This window comes from Talpa europaea (genome assembly GCF_964194135.1).
Source record: "Talpa europaea genome assembly, chromosome: 10".
NCBI classification, from domain to species: Eukaryota; Metazoa; Chordata; class Mammalia; order Eulipotyphla; family Talpidae; genus Talpa; species Talpa europaea.
Window position 1 is genome coordinate 42459681 of NC_140077.1, and position 20255 is coordinate 42479935.

At 50.1% G+C, this 20255-nt stretch overlaps 1 protein-coding gene across 1 annotated transcript in view; it reads right to left on the reverse strand.

Annotated features, from left to right (window-relative positions):
* Positions 1–20039, reverse strand: part of SLC29A3 (solute carrier family 29 member 3) — a gene marked incomplete at both ends in the record, with an annotated part of 36424 nt that extends 16385 nt beyond the window's left edge. The window contains one exon of the mRNA XM_084245444.1: positions 19665–20039. Coding sequence (XP_084101570.1) covers positions 19665–20039 — 375 coding nt within the window. The remainder of the gene's footprint in view (positions 1–19664) is intronic.
* Between the last annotated feature and the right edge of the window lie 216 nt (positions 20040–20255).

Consider the following 20255-nt stretch of genomic DNA (forward strand, 5'->3'; position numbering starts at 1 on the left):
TACAGGGAAACTTTATTTTGACTCTGGATTTGCTCCCTCAATAGAGCTGCTATCCAAAGTCAGTCATTTTGGAACACGAATTAAAAAATATATATGCACTCCTATACTACTTATAACAGCCAAGATGAGGAGACAATCTAAGTGTCCAGTGACAGATGAGTGATTATAAAGATGTGGTCTATATACATGATGGAATACTACTCAGCTATTAAAAAAAAAAGATGAAATCTTGGCATTTACAACAACAAAGATGTAACTGGAGGGGAATATGCTAAGAAAAATAAGTGAGAAGGCAAAAGACAAATACCAGATGATTGCACTCATGTGTAGAATACAGAGAAACAAAACAAAACAAACCAAAAGCCTGGGATTCTGACTGTAGAACTGAGGCTTTCAGAGAGGGAAGGGGGCTGGATGGAGACCCAGGGTATGATGGTGGAGGACTATACTTAGGTGGGGTGGGGGAGGGCTGGGGGTTGGGCTGGGGGTGGTGTGGTAACATACGTTTAAGGAGGTGTGATCCTGTATTCTATAACGTACACAGCGCTATGAACCAATATTACCTCAAAAATAGACAAACAAAAACATTTTGAGAGGTAGTTCCTTGTCTGACCAAGATGAGTAAAAGGGCATTTTCCTGGGAGTATGACAAAGAGCACATGAGGCCAAAAGCCAGATGAAGGATTCCTGAGACAATGTGCTGGGACTGATAATAATTGAAGCTCTGTGGCAACTGTGTTTTTGAAAACTCAGAGAACTATTCACTCATTACTGTGAATTTTACTGCCTATATATTATCTCTCAATATACCTGTTTTCAAAAAATAATTGGGTTGGGCCTCCCCGGTGACGCAGCAGTTGAGCACTGGGTTGCAAAGCTGCCCACAGCCTCTGCAGTGCCGGTTCGATCCCGGCTGCTGGCGAGGGACCCACATGGCGCGCAAACCTCTCCTGCCGCGCCCACTACTCCCCTCAGCAGTGTACTTGTCAGTCTGCCTGCTCTGCTCCTCGCTCTGGCTCTGGTGAATTCTCTCACCCTCCTGCACTTCTGACTGTACCCAGTGCTTGCATAAATAAATAAATAAATAAATAAATCTTAAAAAAAAAAATTGGGCTGACATTTCTTGGTTTTGGTCATTGCATGTCAAAACAGACCCCAGGTTGGGAAAGAGGATGGGTTCTGGGTAGTGGACGTATTTACATGTATTAAGAATTCCCTGAGTGTCAATGGGCTTTTGATGAATTATGGTGTTTGCCCTAAAAATATAAAATAACAAGCTATGCATATTATACTTTGGAAACCTTATGAAACTGAACTTAACTGAGGAAATATTTTGCAAATACAAATGGTACAAATGTGCCAAAGCACAAAGAACAATGAGAGTAAAAAAATCCTGCTGATGTGCAAAGGGCTCTGGCAACTGTAGGGCTCACTCCAGTGTCTATGACACACTTCCTGCCTGTTAAAGATGGAGTCTCACTGGGCGTGTAAGAGTGTGAAGGGTTTTTAAGATCTCAAAATGCTGCAAGTAAAGATGTCAGAATTGTGTGTGTGTGTGTGTGTGTGTGTGATATCAGAGATAGGGCAGAAGGGAATTCCACGTAGGAGGGTGAGAGAGGGGGTTAGTGCTTGAGAGCATGGGGATGAGTTTAGAATGGTCCCAGAGGAAGAAGGATTTGAGTCAGATCTTGAAACAGAAAATCAGATCTCTCCTTTCTGGAAGGGCTTGACTGCAACGTGGAGGTCAAGAAAAAAAGATGTCACAATGGGCTCTGGAGCACAGACGGTCCCATGGTCCCTTTTGATGCCTGCAGAGTACTTTGTGCTCTTTGAAATCTGTACCCTGAATATAAGGTAGCAGTGGCTTTGCAATTAAAATGATAATCACAGAGAGTGCAGTCCATCAACCATGCGCCTTAGAAATAGCCTGCCTCCTTTGAGGTGCCACCTCATTGTTCCTGCCCTGATGGGCTCAGCAGAGCCTGGACTGGTCTGAGGCATTCAGTCAATTACGTCTTGATACAGTGGCTGGGCCGACGTGAGGCCTGGCGGGCACCAGGCGGGAGCAATGGGAAAAGGCCCTGAGAAAGAGACCAATGCAGTGGGGCCAAGCCTGTCTCAGCCCAGCACCAATGAGCATGGCTGCTCATTCCACAGCGAGTCTATGAAATGGCCTGTGATCATATGGGGTGTAGAATCTGTCTTTGTTTTTTTGAGCAGGCTCAAGTTCCCTGAACATTTTAAGAATGGGGATTTTCTAGGTAATTAAATGTTCAGGTGTATTGATATTTAAACAGAAAATGGTGCTTTCAATACCGGAAATCTTTTAAAATACTGACAACTAGATAAGGCTATGACTCCCTTTCTGTTGACTGAACCCACTTCTCTGTGTTATAAAGAACAAGCTGGGGGCAGAATGCCCTTGACCCTGGGCCAGCTTTCTACCAGCACAGACTGGGGTGCTGTCGATGGTGGGGTCAGTTGACATGGCACATGGAATTACTTTTTTAATGTAGTTCCTGATAAAAACATGAGATGGCTTTTAGTTACTTTTCTGCTAGATTTCTAGTATTAAAATGAGTTGTGGGGCCTCCCCGGTGGTGCATCGGTTGAGCACTGGGCTGCGAAGCTGCCTGCAGCCTCTGCAGTGCTGGTTCGATCCCTGGCTGCCGGCGAGGGTCCCACATGGCAGTGGCAGACCTCTCCTGCCGTGCCCGCTGCTCCCCTCAACAGTGTATTTCGTCAGTCTGCCTGTTCTGTTCCCCGCTCTGGCTCTGGTGAATTCTCTCACCCTCCCACGCACCTGACTATACCCAGTGCTTATATAAATAAATAAATAATAAAATAAAATAAAATGTGTTGTGGGGGACAGACTCTTTCCTGGCCCCCTTGTTCCCAGCCTCCTGGGTTTACACCCCTTTATGATCCTGTCTGCCAAGTGAAGGTGGGGCCTGTGGCTTCCTTCTAACCAAAAGAATCTGGCACAGGTGGTTGGTACACATGATTATGTGTACATGACATGGGATTATGTAGCACCCATCCTGATGGACTCACTTTCATCCTTGATGGCTGGGAGGAGGCAAGTGGCCATTCTGGGAACTCCATGTGGCAGGTCTACAGGTGACTGGTTGCTGCTGAGGGCAGCAACACCCAACAAGGAAGGGAAGATCTCAGTCCAGTAACTGCAAGGAACTAACAACCTGAGTGAGCCTAGAAGTGACCCTTCTCCAGTTCAGCCTCAGAGGAGACTGCAGCCTCACAAACCCCTGGATTGCAGTTGGTGGGACCCTAAGCTCAGGACCCAGTGAAGCAGTGTGACATAATACTGTGTCTTTTAAGCCATTCAGTTGGTAGTACTTCGTTATATGACATTAGATTCCTAATTAACGAAGGTTTCAGATAGTCAAGTTCCCACTAAGCAGGGTTTGTTCTGAATATTGCAGCCTTCTGTGCTATTTAGTATTCAGTTTTTTTTTTATTATTATTAAAATAATCAGCTGATTATGGTCTTTCATTGAACTTCCTGCCAGACATGAAGACCAGTAGTCTGCCCATGAGGGGCACAAAAGTTATGCCTGCTGAGTACATTAGTCCCCTTAGTTTTCTCTCACCAGACCCTTCGCTGAAATTAGGGTGATTTTTGCCAGTGGCATGCACTGACTTTAAGAAATTAAGACTTAGTTTACATGTCCCCCCAGATCTGCTCACCACATCTGCATGTCAGGCCACTCGCCCCGCTACTCATTTCATGGTGACACAAAACTACTGCCATCATTGACACCAGAAGAGGAGCCAACTACTAAGGAGAGGCCCCAGTGAGGCCCCTGCCAGGCTGCACCCTCCAAGACTCTTGCTTCCTGGGTGGCTGGGGAGAGGAGGGCAACACTTTCTGAAGGGTGGGGGAAGATAAAACCCCATGAGGTAGGCCTGACTTTCCTCTCCCTGGCTGATTTCTGAAACATGGTGGCCCCATATGACTTCCCCAGAGACACCCCATGTGTCTGAGCAGCGAGCTGGATTTGGTTGCATAGCTATGGCCAGCCCAGCCATAAGGCATCTTGCATTTACTCCCTTCCATCCCTGCCTCACTTCCTTTTTCTCTTGCTCTTAAGTCCCTAGCACTGCACTCCCAGATAGAGCACTCCCCTATGGCACTGCCCCGGGCTCCTTTCTAAGAAACACCTAAGAGTGGAGCCCTATGTTCAATTCCTAATTATGTACTTTGCAGGCTGGCAGCTGGCATTTCCTTCTTGGGTTCCTCTCATTTGCTTCCAAGGGGTGCTGGGGCGACCTTCTCCCATTTTACTCAAAGAAATGTAAAGACACTGGAATCCTGTTTCAAACATGTTGCCATTTGAAGGGTAAGAGAACAACCCTATTTCAAAGAAATCTGTAACCTCCACTCCACAGGGCGATTTAAAAGAATGCAATGTTTTGGAATAACTCATACCAAAACTCACCTCCCCTTGGGTCTGATTCCTGAGAATTCCCTGAAAAGGCTTGGCTGCTATCTATCCCACTGCAACACGGTGGATGAGCATGGCTTCTGCCTCCAGAGTGGTACCCATGCACCCCAAAGGCTGTGCAGGAGTGGATGAGTAAGAACCCCTCAGAGCCCTGGGTCGCTGCCTGTGACCTCGAAGACCATGCTCTGCACAACCCCGGGGCACAGATCTGTAGGCTGGTGTCAGTGCAGCCTGTTGACAGAGCTGCTGAAAACCTGCAGGCCTGCGAGTCAGTCTGGACCTTATGTCGCAGCATGCTGTGATTCAGAAAGGTGGGGCTAGAAGGACGCACAGTAGGGCAGGACGTTAGGACATGACAAGGCCTCTGCAAGCAGGTATCTCTGTCCAGCAGTGGAGTCTCATGCAGGAAACCCAGAGGCTGGTGATCCCACAGCCCTCAGCCTAGATGGGAGACCTCTGCCCATTCCAGATCAGCATCTGGTACTGTCTTAACCTTTCCCTTTGTTTACTACAGATGTGGCAAATCCTCGTGCACCCAGCTTTGTGCTGGTGGTTTGCTATAGAAAATCGAAGACAGAGCCTGATGCCTCGGGGAGTCTGGTGCAGCCCCATGGTTGTCGTACAAGGGACCGTGGTGGGGGAGGGGGCTTCCCACAGGAGGCCATCCCCTGACACTGACAGATGAGGAGAGGTTTGCCAGACAGATACGGGAAGGTGGGGTGCAGGTGGAGAGAAAGGTCATCCTAAGAAGAGGGCACAGTGTGCGTGTAAAGGCGTGAAAAGATGCTTCCCTGCCACTTAGAACTCCAACCCAAGTTCATTTATTGCAACAGGCCCTCTAAGGCTTTCCCAGCATCTGTAGGACGCTGCTGAACTGAGACAAAACTGTCTCATTGTCTACTGAATCTAAGCAGGACTAGGGAGAGAGGCAGGACACCTGCAGAGACCACACCCACCCTTCTCCTTCAGGGTGTTAAAGAGAGAGAGGCTTAGCAGTCATTGTTCTGAATTCTCCAGCCCAGTGTGGGGCGAGGCCCAGCTCAGAGACACAGGAAAGCCTCTGCTGCTTGAATGTCTCATTTAATCTCCCTACCCCCCCGCCCACTACCTCCCTGGCACTTGGCCATTACCTCAGCATCAGCCCCTGGCAGCAGGAACATCAAAAGTCATTCTGGGCACCTATCAGCTCATCCACAGGGGGAATAGAAGCTCTGCAGAGTACCAGGTAAGTGACATTTGAGCCTGACTGCTTACATGTGACCTGCACAGACGTCAGTCCATTTGCTCTTAATACAGCCTGTAAGAGCATGGAAGAGCCAGGGTTGTTCCCATTACAGACAAGAAGCCTGAGGCTAACAGAAGCAGTGCTGGTGGGAGGTTCTTCTGATGGAGGCAGGGGTAAGATGTCCACAAAGAGCCACTCTAGCTGAGGCGGCCTGCTTCACAGACACAACGGGCTCAAACACTGTCACTGGATGACAGCAAGTTACCAGGTGCCTGAGCGGTGCCTTCACAGTGAGCAGGGGCCAGGACTAGGGTCTGAGGTCCCATTAGGGTGGCATCTCCCTCTGCCCCAGGCCTTAAATGACAGGACAAATGACCAAACAAATGACAGGAGAGATTTCTCTCCCCTCTGCCTGTTAACTATCTCTTCTCCTAAAACCCCACTGTGCGTTCGCCTGGGCCTTTCCACTGGCCTATGAATCTGTGTGGTATTAAAAAGAAAAAAAGATTAAGAGAAAAACCCTCACTTTTGTCAGCCACCCAAAATGGATGGACACGGTCTGCTGATAAGCACGGACCATGTAAAAGCAGACATTATAGTTGGGAAGCACCGGGTAGGCGTCTAATTTCTCTCCTGACTCTGCAAACCCCAACAAAGCCCTTCAGGTGGGGTGGGGCCAGGACCTGGAAACCAGGCTGTGGACAGAACGTGGTCCAGGACAGCCAGGTGCCACAGCAGGTAGGTATGGAGGAGCCACTTCCAGCCTGGGCACAGACTCTGGATTTCACTTGTGATGGAGATGAGGAAACTCATTTTCATCTCTGGCCCAGTTTGTGAGCACCAGGAAAGAGGCAAGATGTTCTTCAAACACAATTTAAAAACCCACCAGAGCCAGCTGGCCAGATGTGAGGCCCATTTTACGAGGGGAACATTTCCTCTCTTCTGCCATGCTGAGAGGCTCCGTGCTAAGCATCTCTTCTGGAAGAATTTAATTCCGGGCTCAGAGTCCAGGTAAAGAGGTTTCACAGGGCAGGGAGGCCCCAAAATGAGCCCGTTTATCTCTGGCAGACCCTGGTTAAGCTTCCTCTCCTCTGAATGCCATTTGGGTACTTTGAAATAAGTGTAGCAAATTAGTCACGAGCCGCAGCAGACTGACTCTCGCTGGCCGCCCAGCAGCTTCCCAAGGCAGCTTTGTGCGGGCCCCCACCTCAAGGGCTCAGCAGCAGAGGCAGCTGGGCTCCTGTGGGGCGAGAAAAAGCGATTCAAGCCTGGGGGTGGCAGCTCGAGGCAGCAAAGCGTTACCTGGATCACAGGGGCATGAAATTAGCAGCAGCGAGCAGGCTGGAGCCAAGAATAGTTTGCCGGTGCAAACTTGCCACCTTCGGGTAGCTGAGTTCTGTGCCCTGGGAGGTTGCAGGGAGAAGCCCTTATCCTGGCAAAGGCCAAAGTCGGTCCTAGGCAGGCCAGGAAGTGAGTAAAGGGCAGGTGTGGAGCTGGTGTCTTGTCTGTGAGTCCCATGTTTGAGGCACTGGCTCAAGATAACAGGTGGGTGTGTGGCCAGGGGCTGGATGAGCCAGGAAGGCTGCTTAGGAGGAAGGGCAGGGCCTGCTCCAGGGGCCAGACAGGTGAAGACATAGAATGTAGTGATGGGGTAGCCAGGTCTGAGGGTGGAAAAACTGGGATCAAAATTAGACAGGTAAGGCCTGGAAAGATGTTGGCCAGAGAGCACTCCCACTCTAAAGACTGGCCGCCATCAGACCTCTGCAGCTGCTCGAACATCAGGCCTCTGGCGTAGGCCCTACAGTTATCTCCAGGCTGCTCCCTGGGGCCACTATAACCCTGGCTCTTTATTTTATATTTTTTATATCGTTCACTTTTAAACAACGTTTGTTTCTCCCCCCCGCCCTCAGGTGTAGTCCTCAGAATTTCCCTCACCAACGCACCCGTGCACCATCACCACAGTGCCCTGTGCTCCTCCCTCCCTCCTTCTGATCCTTCTCCCTCCTGCAGGATGTCTCTGGAATACTATTCAGCAATCAAAAAAGATAAACCCTGGCTCTTTAATAGGAGCCTCTCTTTTCTCAGAGAGGGCTCTTCTCCCAGCCTAAGCTGGCTTCTTGGAGTCCTGCACCATGATTGCTCAACATTCTTGTCTCTATTTTCTTTTCCTTCTTCACTGCTGGTCCTTGCTTCTCTGCTAGCTGAGAGGCTTACTCGGGTTTCTCTTAGACTAGGGGAAAAAACCTCTTGACTTTGCAGTCTCAGCCACCAGATCTTTGCTTCCCTTTCCTCATAAACCGTCTGAAGATGCAGTCTTTAGCCCTACTGCTAACGCCTGACCCCCTTCTAGGCTGCTCTGGGGAAAGATTCCTTCCAAGTGTGGAATGCCCAGCCTTCTTTGTGATAGGGGCTAATGTCTTGATATGTGCCCAGGGCTCCTGCTGGTCAAGCTGAAATGTAGAGTCGGGGTGGGGAATGGGGAGGGCTGTCCCCAGGGCAAAAGTCCTGGTATGAGGAACATACTGGCAAACCAGTATCTGCTGAAAACAGCAGGGAGACACTATAGCCAGATTAACAAAATCAGCTAAAATACCTTACTTATAAAGATTAGCAGAAAGTTATGTAAGAATAGGGATTAGAGATAGGATGCTTTGATTAGGGGGAACTATGGAGCCCCCCCCCCCAAGCAAAAGCCCCTGGTCATTCCATCCTAGCTTGCACAAGATGATAACACATCCCTGATAGTACCCCCAAGCACATACATTCCTCCAGGTCCTTGGCGCCGCCTTCTCTCAATCTGGTTCTAAATAAATATGAGACTGCCCATAGATCAGGGCTGCACTTATTAAGGTGTGAGCCCCTCTAGGTCTCCCCCACTTGGACTTTGAGTATTCTTTCTCTCATCCTTCACATCTACCTAGAACCTTCAAATGTGACCTTAGTTTGGAAAGTGTCTTTGCAGACGTCATTAGTTAAGAGGAGATCATACTGGGTTGGGGACGCCCTAAATCCACAGACACTCAGGGAGGGCATCACATAAACACAGAGACAGAAACTGGAGTTATAGGGTTACCAGCTGAGAATGGTTGGGAGCCCCAAAATCTATAAGAGGCAAAGAAAGACTCTTTCTTATCTTTGGGGAGAGCATGGTCCTATTGGCCCTTCCCTCCAGTACTCCAGTGTCTCACTTGGACTCACAGGCCATTCTACCTGCCTAGCAGCTCTCCCCACCTAAGCTCTTAAACCCCAGGCTCACTTTGCCCACTCTATTTAGCTGCAGTCCTGCCCTAGGAAGCCATCTCCCCGAACTTCAATAGCACCCATGTCTGTATCAGTCCCTGTCTACAAACCAATTCTCACTGTCTGTCAACTGTTCGGCTGGGTGCCATCCCGCTGAGCTCAAGTTCTGTCTCCCAAATCAAAGACCTGCAAGACAAGAACCCACGAACAACCCCTTTCAAGGCCCCATGGCTGTCCCTCCTCTCCATGCTCCCTCTTCAAGCTTTCCCCTCCCTCTCACCCCAGGTTATTGACCTGCCCCTGAGTTCCCACCCAAACTGCCAACATGCAGCTCCACCCTCCCTGTGCACCAGGGCCTCCTCCCTGGAGTCCTTCCCCAACTTTGAGCTTCAAGCTCTTCCCTGGGCCTGACTAGCCTCCAGTCAGGCTGAGGCCAAGGGTAATGACAGTGGAGGGGAACACTGGAGGGACTGGAGACACTTTGGTGGTAGAATTGACAGGACTAACTGATGGAGTGAACAAGGGAGTGAAAGACAGAGGGAAATATCAGGTAACAGCTAAGTTTTGGGCTTGACCAACTTGGAGTTAGTATGGTGCACACGGAGCAAGGAAGGAGTCTGCTTCAGTGCAATCTAAGCATGCCAGGTAAAACAACCTCACAATGAGATGCCAAATCCCTGAATGCAGGACCAGAGCCTAGAATCCTAGGACGGGGTCTTCCTCCTGTCCCCTCTCCCCAACTGCTAGTCCAACACCAATATGTTAAGCCCTCCACAAACACAGATTAATTCATCACTGCACATATTTATTGAGTTCAATAGATTTTCTAGGCACAGGGGACTTACTGCCAGTTCCTTACTTTATGGAATTGATGGTTTGGTCAAGGAGAAAGTCAGCAAATGCATAAACAAATAAATAGGTAATATTTCAGGCAGTGATAAGTGCTATAAAGATAAATTAAGCAGGGATAGTACCTCTATAATAGAACTTGTGACACTAGTGTAGAAGGAAGTTTAAGACAACATCTAGTTCAGGGCTCAGTGACCAATGCCCCCCATCCCTATCTGCCCACCTCAGTTTTTTTTGTAAAGTAGATAGTGGAAACCATGACCCTCTGTTTACAGATTATCTGTTGGGGCTTCTCTCCCCCACCCCCCGACTCTACAAATATTAGAGATCGGGTGACACACAAAGACTAAAATATTTACCATCTGGACCTTTGCAGAAAAGTTTGCCAACCTTGATCTACTTTCTAAATAGGGAAACAAATTGCCCCAAGTCAACCAGCAAATTTGAAACAAGAGTCAGAAACACAGTCCAGCTCTCCTGAATCCCAGGCTTTCTGAAACCAGGCAGTGTGAGCATGGAAGCGGCAAACATCATTGCTGCCAACCCTCCTGCCCACTCCTCAGCCACCCCTTCCCTAGGCTCCCTGACATGGGCAAGTTGGCCTCTGATTTTCATCTTAATAGGCAGCATACTGGCACAGAAACAGAGGGGGAAGGGTCTGAGAAACAAAGAGCTGCATGAATCCACACACAAGAGACCCAGAGCTCTGAAGGGAAGAGGTGATTTGGAGCTTGGTCACTGCTGAAGTGGATCAGCCTGTCCTTCCTCTTCTGCAGGCTGACCACGTGGCCAGGGTAAGGAGGAAGAAGGCCTTCCAAGAAAATTCCCCACCTACCCAGGCAGCCCTACCCAGGCCGATAGCAGCTCCTGCAGCCTCCTGAGGTCACATGAAGCAGTGGAAGCAGTAGAAGAATCAGGTCCTTGGGGGTGCAGGTAAAGAGGAGGTGGTCTGGGGGTGCTCCAGCTACTTTCAGTATGAGACCCAGGAGAAGCACCAGAAATAGGGAACCCAAACTAAATCCAGCAGCACTTCCTCATACAACATGCTGTCTCCCCTACAGGGAGGCTGTTTCTCTTTAGAGGTCCATGTGGGCCAAAACCACAGGCTGTTGACCATACTTATTTTCAAATACAAATGCTCAAGCTTGTGTAAGCATGTGCATGTGCACACGGCATGCATGTGTGCACATGCGCGCGCGCGCACACACACACACACACACACACACATTCAGGACCCTCAGGAGGCCAGTAGGCCTCCCTCCCCCCAGGATCCAGCAGTCACCATAGACTTCTCCCAGATGATGATCCCCTTAACATTGGCACCGGGCAAAGACTCCAATTTGGTCCTGCTCTCTAGATACTCATGATGATCAATCACTTTAAAGAGACACTTCAGCACTTAAGGCGCAGGCCATGTTCTAATTTGTTGAGGAAATCGCCTCTGGATTCTAAGGACGAGTGCAGGAAGAAATAAAATCGAAGGCAGAGGGGGGGCGATCGATAGCCCACAAGAACCAGGGAATAACGCAAGGGTGGGGAGGGAGGCGGTGAGCCTGCAGGGAGAACATAAAAAGAATTCGAGATGTCGAGGCGACCAAAGGCATGCCTGACAGGGCTTCAAGACGGGCTTTTTCTCTCCTTCTGCTGGACGCAGCGAGAGCTAAACACAGAAGAAAAAGCCATCACAGGTGTATTTATTGGGAAGGCATGCTGGCTGGGTCTGCAGTTAGAATCAGAGGGTGGACAAGGGAATTAAAAAAAATGACTCGCTTTTGGTGCTAAATTTTAAAAAATGGTTTAGAACCGCCATACATGCTAGTCCAAGTCACTGGCAGCCGGGGGTGGGAGGGCCTGCCCCCTGCCTGGCAGCGGCTCGCCTATGCCCAGTGCCAGGAGCCTGAAGCCCAGTGCTTTCCACCTGACCCTACGCCCTCTCTGCTATCTCCTTTTCTAGAGTGAAGAGCTCAAGTAAATTCTGCCCTAATATGCTTTCTTGGAGGGAGATGGGGGCTGAGAAGGGTTATTTCACTCAGCACCATTCTTGGAATTCTGCTCTTAGAAAGTGGATTATTAGATGGAGAATGTCCATCTTCTCCATTTGAAGAGGTCTAAGCTACATTAGGACGGTCTGCAGGAGCACAGTGATCCCACTGTATCTGGAATGATGCGTGCTCCTCATGCATGTGGTATGGAGAAGGCTCCAGGATAGCAGCTTCCAGGCCAAATGGCCACGTCAGGAGCACGTGACGAGTGCCCAGGCCTGGGGAGGTGGGGCCAGCAGGGTGGGGGCCGGGAATCTGAGTGTTTGCCAAGCCCACAAAGTCTGATGTCAACTCAAATACCACTCATGTCTTAGTAGCCCTGTGGCACCAGAAAGTTCTGATGGCTTCCACCTTTGTGCTCTGCAAAGGTCCAGATGGTAGAATGAGGTCAAAATGCATCCTGGTGGGAGGTGAGAGGTTATAGGCAAACAGGAGGAGCGGAGTTTTTCAAATCACAGGCTGCAACCCATTCGAGGACATGAAATTCAATTAATGGTCCACAACCAGAATTTATTTAGCTCTGACTCTTGCTACTTTCTCTCCCATTCCCAAAGAGGAGGTCTGCGTGTTTTTCTGGGACTCCTCCCCCGAGCCTAGGCTCTGTTTGCACACATGGACAATGACCACTCGAGTCCCCCTATTCCTCAGCACCTGTTTTCCTTTTCTACCGGACTGTTCATACAAGCCCATAAGCTGGCTATTTTTCCTGGGTTAAAACAGCAAAACCAAAAACTCTGCACCCATCTTTGGCATATTTCCTGGCATCTCCCGCCTCCTTCCCCTAGAAGGAGGGAGTTTTCCCAACATCCCAGAAGGATCACCCCAAAGAGATACACGTCAGTGCCAGCAGCACAGTGTCCCAATGCATAGAACAAATCAAAACAAGTTTTAAAGCAACTGTCTCCAGACCGTTCTCCAGCTTTGCGGTCTCCAGGTCCCTCCCCCACCCTCTGGCTCACAACCTCGGGTCTAGACTTTGCCTGCTCCCCCACAGCACTGCTCGCCCAGGACCCACAGGACTACAGGAGGTAAAGGCAAACTCTGTCCTCAGCCTGTGTGATTTACAAGCTCCTATTAGCAAGTGGCCCCGAGGATCACTTGTTCCTCCTGCGACAACACAGAGATTTTTTATTTTAGTGGAGCTGCTGCTTCATAAACCTGCTTCCATCACAGACATATGGGCCTTGCTAGGTCAGATATGCATGACAGAAGTTGCCTGAAAACATTTGAGAACGCCAACATGGAAGGGTTAAGAGCATGGGAAAAGGGGTTCAGAAGACACAATTTGAGTCCCAGTTATCACTTTCTTTGTGTCACTTACTTTGCTTGGGGACAAATTATTTAGTTTTTCTCTTGGTTGCCTTTTCTGTAAATTGGGTATAGTGCCTATCACTTAGGCTATAATAAGGACCAAGAGAGATGAAGAAAATGCAGCCTCTGGACACAGTAGGTTGCTTATTAATGCTATAGAGTTAATGAGGAACCAGTGCCCTTAGCACAGTGTTTGGCAGATGTGAGAGATTGGTAAAGGGAGCAAATATGGATTCTTTGCAGCCTTTGTACAGCAGCCACCAGGTAGGAGCTGTGCAATAAATATCAGCACTTACCTCCCAGCAATATCTGGAGCATTCTGTAAATGCAGCCAGGTGGGTCTGTGCATAGAGTCAGGGGCCACAGAGCCTGACCCCAAGTCCCACAGGTGTGAGGGCACTGGATTGGAGCTGAGTGAAGTCCTTCGGTCACCAAATCCCAACTACCCTTGGTTCCAGGAGACAGAACAGACCCAGCTTTCTCCCAGGTATGGAACTTTAAAACAACACCTGCGATTCTAAAATCTCTGGGAGCAGAACATGGCCCACTCCCTGATTTACACAGGAGGCTCCTGGCTGATCCACAGGGTGTCACAGCGACAGCAGCACGGAGAAGCCAGCACTGCCTCGATGGAGAGCGTCCTCCCCCATTCTCACAGCTTCACATACTCTTGCCCATGTCACACCAGGCACGAGCACAGCCACCTCAGGGCTCCGCTGGCCCTACTGTTCCTGTTCCAAGAGCCTGCGAAAGAGGAAGTAGGAGGAAGGTTGGGGGGGGAGGTTTCCTCCAGTCTTCTAACCGTGTTGATTCAACCTCCAGATCTCACCAAAGGGAGCATTTACCCAGATGAAGAGCCATAGGAAGGAAGCCTCTTCCTAGGGCAGCACTGGCTGACCTAGGACTGCGGGGCTGGTGGAGACAGCACACCACATAGAGGAATTAATCAAGTCCAAAGCATCTAGGGTAGACAAGCACCAGAGCCTCCAGCCACCTGTGTTTGTAAGGGCCCCAATGAGGAGCCCCACACTTCCAAGGAAAGCCACTCCTTGGACTTCTGACTCCACTGCCAGCTTGGACAACTTCACAGCGGAAGTTCTTCCGTGGGCTCACCCAAGTCACTCATGATGTAGCCTAAGTGCATTCATGGGGGCTATGGAGATGGCAGAGAACAGCTGCTCATCACCCCCATGTAGTAACCCTTCACTTGGACCCTGTAGTACAGCAGATTCACCGGAGAGCTTAAACATGCTTGCGCCCGGGCCCTGCTCAGCTTGTACGAGAACTGGGTGGGTGGGCCGGCAGGTCGGCTTGCCAGGAGATTCTAGTGTGAGGTCAGATCTGGGAACACCATGGTAGATGAACAGAGCTCGCTGGTTACCAGTTCTGTCATTGTTAGTAAATGTCCCTGGGTGAGTGGCCTAAAATCTGTGAGCCTCCGTGTGCTCATCTGGAAACAGGTGAGTAAAGTACCTAACTGGCAGGGTTGTCAGGCAGATGAAATGAGATGCTAGCCCATGGCAGGTGGGCACAGGCTGCAAGGCAGGGACTCCATCAAGTCAGCAGATCATTGCCAAGACCTCTGGTAACCCATGTTCCAGTTCTTCTCCAAACCAGCTCAACCCGGTTCCTTTTAACCCTCGTGGCTGGATTGAGATGTCCACCCTTAGTCATAGGACAGCTCCCAAGTCATGTTCTCCTGCTTCTTTGAAGCACTGAGGGGTTAGGCCAGGACCAATGTGTTATAAATAAGTGGTTGCCCTAGACACCCACCTGCTGCACCAACCCCACTGGGGCCCTTCCTGATGGCAGGGACCCTACTTCATGTCTATGTCAACCCAATTAAAAGATCCAAACTCCTTTGGTGGTAATCACCACCAAAGTCCTCCTGCCCCCTTGCAGAGCCATGCCATCCCTGTCTTGGATTGGGTTATGGGGCTTTCTTTCCCCACCACACAATAACTATGTAGCAAATATTGATTGTGTGCCACTGTGTGCTGGACACTGTGCTAGCTGTGCTGGGGGTTCATGTGGACAGAAAGAGAGCTGCTTTCGCTGTCCCCAAAGATCAAACAGTTCATTGCGGGCGACACCCTCATCTGTGAAATGGGTACTGTCGCCATGCATAATAACAGTGCCTGCCCCTGCTGTTGGGTCCACGAGACAGTGTAGACAGAGAGCCGAGAGTCTCGGCTGGCTTACCATAAGCACTAAATACCAGGAGCTGTGTGCTGAGAGCCTGAGGGGAAGTGTGAGGGGGCACTGGGGACCCAGATGAGGAGCCCCTAATGCAGAGGGATGGCATCAGGGGAGGTTTCCAGGGATAAGAGATGCTTCTGCCTCCTGGAACAATCATTTGGGGCACCTCGAGTGAGGGAATGGACAGGATGGCAAGAAATTCCCAGGCCTGTTCCTGGTGCTGCTGACACCAAGTCAGACTGTGGGGTCTATCCAAGAACTGGTCACGTCCACAGCCCCTCAGAGAGGAACTTCCGGGCAGGAACACAGGGGAGGGGGATGTGGAGGCCTTGTGGCACGGAATGACCAGAAGGTTCAGTCACTGTTCTCTCTGGGCTTGTCCAGCTTACTGTCACTGATCTAGGGGCAGCATATACAGGCCTGTGGGAGAGGCCAAGGTGTTCTCTACAGGCTTACAAACCCCAGAGTCATGGGAGGACCTGGCAGGGAGTAGGGGTAGGAGAGATTGGATCAGGAAGCTGACAGCTTGGAAACCGGGTCCAGAATCCAGAGGCAGAGCCATGGACCCAGCATTCCAGCGTGGAAAAGAGGGCCAGCCAGGCCAGGCTCTCCAAAGGAAGCCAGCATTTGGTGGAGGCAGGGTGTCGGGGGCCACTGTACCCACATCTCACTCTGAGTATGTATGACCAAGTGTGCAATTGTCTGTCATCTGTGAAACTGTCTGCAGCCCTTCCTAGCTATGTGCTTCAGGGCAGGTTACCAAACCTCTCTGATTTTCTAGATTTTTTTGCTGGGAAGGAAAAAAAAAAAAAACAGGTTAAGGAGAAAAAAAAAAAAATTGCATTTAACACCCTGCTAGCAGGTGGGCCCAGAGTCAGGCTGAGAATCCAGTGGCCACTGTAGCTCCCACCTGCACCATCCTTTCATATCAATTCCTCCTCCTTGATGCTCCCATTGTTGTGGCTCTGAGCCCACAGTCTATAGTGGGTTCATTCTAAGTTCGTATTCCAAAGAACAGAGATGTGGGGGCAGGGGGAGCAGGACACTCTGTAAGCCACATCCAAAACTGTTCCAAGCAGAAGGAAAAGAGCCTGGGTGGGAGGTGACCTAAGAGTGCCATAGCTTGGGGCGAGGGGTGAGTGCAAACACTCCTACTGAGTCAAACTCTCCATCCAATGGTGGCCATCCCTGAGAAAGAGTAATAGGAAAGTGCAGAAAAACCAAAAATCCAGACTCACAGCTAATTGAGTTGCAGGTGGTGGCTGGAGACAGACTATTTCACTCTCCCTCCCCCTCCCCCCAAAATAGTCCTCAGGTGACAGGGCAGACCTAGCAGCTTCTCACAGGGAAATCCAGAAGAGAGGGGGAAAGAACTGGGGAGGTGGGTGGCAGGAATGAGGAATTAGGCAAAGAAAAATGGCCCACAAAACGCAGAAACGCCCCAGTATGCTTGCTTCCCAAACCCAGCCCATGAATCGAGGGGTGACAGGTCTCTCATCTCTGATGCCAAGAGCCAGGAGCTCCGGGCAGCCGCAGGTACTACATCTGCACCTGCCAGCACTTGGAAAGAGGCAATAAAGCATCATAGTGGGGCCTGGAATTCTAAGTGCCTGCAGCTGGGAAGGGATCGCCTTGCCTGAGAGCAGCTCACGGCACGTGTCCACGATATGAGGGCTCACGCTGCCTCTCTGTCCAGTGCAGCCTGATCCTGAGGGTGAGGGTGGTGGACACAGGGGCTGCAGGGCAGGGGCACACATGTAATCTAGACCTGGAGGCTGCTCTAGGCTGGGGGCTGGCTCAGACACACAGGGATATTCTGGAGGAAGCCCAAGTGGGCTGGATGATTTACTGAGGCCGGCAGAAAGCTGGGACGCTTGAGTCACTGGTAAATAAAAGTGGGTCATAAAGCAGCCCAGCTAAGCCGGGAAAGACACCAGGGCCACATGCAGCTTAGAGCAGGGCCCATCCCCCAAATGATAATAACCACAAGGCTTATACAGCACTTCCAGTAGTGGAGCCAGGCCCTGTGCTAAGTGCTTTCTGCGCATATTCATTTACTTCATCCTCACAACCAGTGGCCCTAGTAGCCTCTGTTACAAGACGGAAAAAGGCATGGAGGCAGAGAACCAAGCACTAAGAGGCAGGATGGGAAACCACGTGATCAGCCTCCAGGAGCAGCTGCAACTCTACTGGCCTGTCAGTTCCCTGGGGCCCAGGGAGCCCAAAGCTCCTGACTCAGCAGTCTGGGGTGAGGCCCAACACTCCATATCAGTAACAGGCTCCCAGGATGCCACTGGCCCACAGACCACACCTCAAATAGGAGGCTCTGAACTACTCCTCTCCAGTCCATTCCCAGGGCACCTCTTCTGCTGCAGAGAAAGGCTGACACCTGTGATGCTGTGGCTCCCTGAGGGGTCTGTGAATTACCCAGTTAACAGTAACAGGGCCCCTGCAGTGGATCCAAATCAATGACTGGGAGGGAGGTATGACTGCTAAAATACCCGTGTCCATACCCTAGCTTACCTAATTCAATCAGAACCTCTGGGATGGAGCTCAAACAGGTGTTTTTTTTAAAGCTCCCTGGTTGATTCCAACGTGGAGCTGCAGTGGAGTCCCCGGGGCAGACAGTGGTGTGTGTAGATCCATGTGTCAGATCCATCCCTACAAAACTGAGCAATCTCTCTGGGTTACATCATGGATTTCATGGATGCTTTCAGGGAAGGGATAGTGAGCCATCTTGTCTCCTGGGGCACCCCTGGGGAGCACAGCTGGCAACCCCCATCCTGGCATGCCCTCAGAGATGCCTCTGCTCTCCCACTTGTGAGCTTTCAAGTGAAGCAGACGTTGACTAGGACCAGCCTTGGAAACTGAGGCTCCTCACAAAGACTGAGCAAACCTCTGAGCCCTCTTCTAAACTGGGCCTCAACCTTGGCCCTGGACCTGTCTTCCACCTGCCAGGCCAGCCTTAGCAAGAATCCTGCCATGTCAATTTAACAAGAATTCCTCCTACCCTTGGCGTCTGATCAAGTTCCTGGTCCCCCCACAATCTGTGTTTATGTCCTTAGGTTACCTATAACAAGAACCCCCTGCCCTTGATGTCTCCTGTCAGTCATTTTCTGTTGAAATCCATTGTCCCCCTCCCTCTTCTCTCTGGCTATAAATACCCCCTTGTCTTTGTAGAATGTGGAGTTGAGCCTGATCGTTCTCTCAGTAGTCTTGAATAAAGTCTTCCTTATCCCTTTGATGACTGGTAGGATATTTTTTCTCTAGTGCTGCCCCTCTAGAGAAAAGTCACCTCAGAAAGTGCATAGCCCTGTGTGTGTGTGTTGGAAGGAGCGGGGGCGACACCACCGCCAAGCCAACACAATTTAGAGACTTCACCTTGATATTCAAGGTCTGAGCAATGACTCAAGCCCGGACAATGATCTCAAGCCTTATTTACCTATTAGTTGAGCAAAATTAGATGCTTCACTGTTCCTCACACACATCTGAACTTTCTGCCCAGCTGCCTTTGCCAGGCTTTTTCTTCTACCTTCCCATTCTTCAAGCCCATCTTCTCCAAGCTACAGCAATCTCTCCCCCGGTGACAAGACTACTTCTCCCTTAGGATTTTTTCCCCCTGTCTTCCATAACTACAAAACCTTCCATTTCAGGTGTGTATCTGGTTCTCCGGGAGAAAGACTACACTAAAACTGCATTTCCCAGCTCCCTTTGCAGCTCATGAAGTCACCTGAGCAAGTTCTGACCAATGCAAGGTAAGCAGAAGCAATGTGTGTTAACTCCAGGAGTGCTCTTATGTTCTCATGTCTCTCCTCCTCTTTCTGCTAACATAATGGCTAGAGTGCCAACAGCCATCCTGGACTGTGTGGAGCTCTTGGACATGGAAGCTACCCATGGTGGAGCAGTTTCTGACTACTGGACCATCACACCAGCCTTCGGCTAACTGTACCAGACCTGAACCTAAGAGGAAAATTACCTTCCATTTTGTTTGAACCACTGCTATTTGGGAATTTTCTGTAACTTACAGATAGTTTATTGTTATTAGCTCCACCCTTTTAAAGCCCTGGGGCATGGACTCTGGACTCTGGTTTACCTAAATCTACTGCATAGAATCACCACTTGCATCTTCCAACTAAGTTAAACAGTAAGCAATCTGCAGGCTAAGACGTGTCTTAGGACTGAATGGAAGCTTCTACTATATTCCACACACCTTAGTTTATAACCGTATTCTCAGCTGGCTGCACACCTCCCTGGAATGGTGCACCTAAGAAAAGTGTGCCCTCAATCTATCCAGGCTGCTTGTTCCCACCGTCTCCCTGGAGCATGCCTTACCAGGATGTCTGAGTCCTCGGGTTTCTCCCCTGTGGCTGGGCTGGAACAGTTGCGAAGTTTGAATATCCAGTACTCCTTGGCAGTGACAAAGAAGTTCCATGGCAGTAGGCCACCAATGCCCAAGCTAAAGAAGATGATGTAGGCACCATGGAAGCGGTCCTCAGGCCTCTGTAAGACAGGCGGTGGGCGGTCTAGCAGCTTCTCAAGCAGTGCCTCCTGATCTGCTAGGCGAGAGCTGCTTGAGGTTCTGTAGGTGGAGTTTGAACTGTGATGAAAGTTGTCCTCCGAGACAATGGCCACTGTTGAAGCAGCAAGAGAAATAGAAAGAGGGCAGGTGATGAGAAACAGGCTGATCACAGCTGGAGACTCACCCATCCTACCAAGTTGTATACCAGCCTGGGGTCTAAAGGGCCACCAAAACATAGAGAGTTTCATACTTAAGGATCAGGGAGAAAAACAGGATATCAGAACTGTAAGTAAGCTCAGGGTCACTCCACTCATGTCCATTCAGGGACAGCATAGGTGCAAGCAAGTATGGGGCTGGATGAGAGTAAGGCAATATGGCATAGCGGAGACTGCGGCAATTAATTC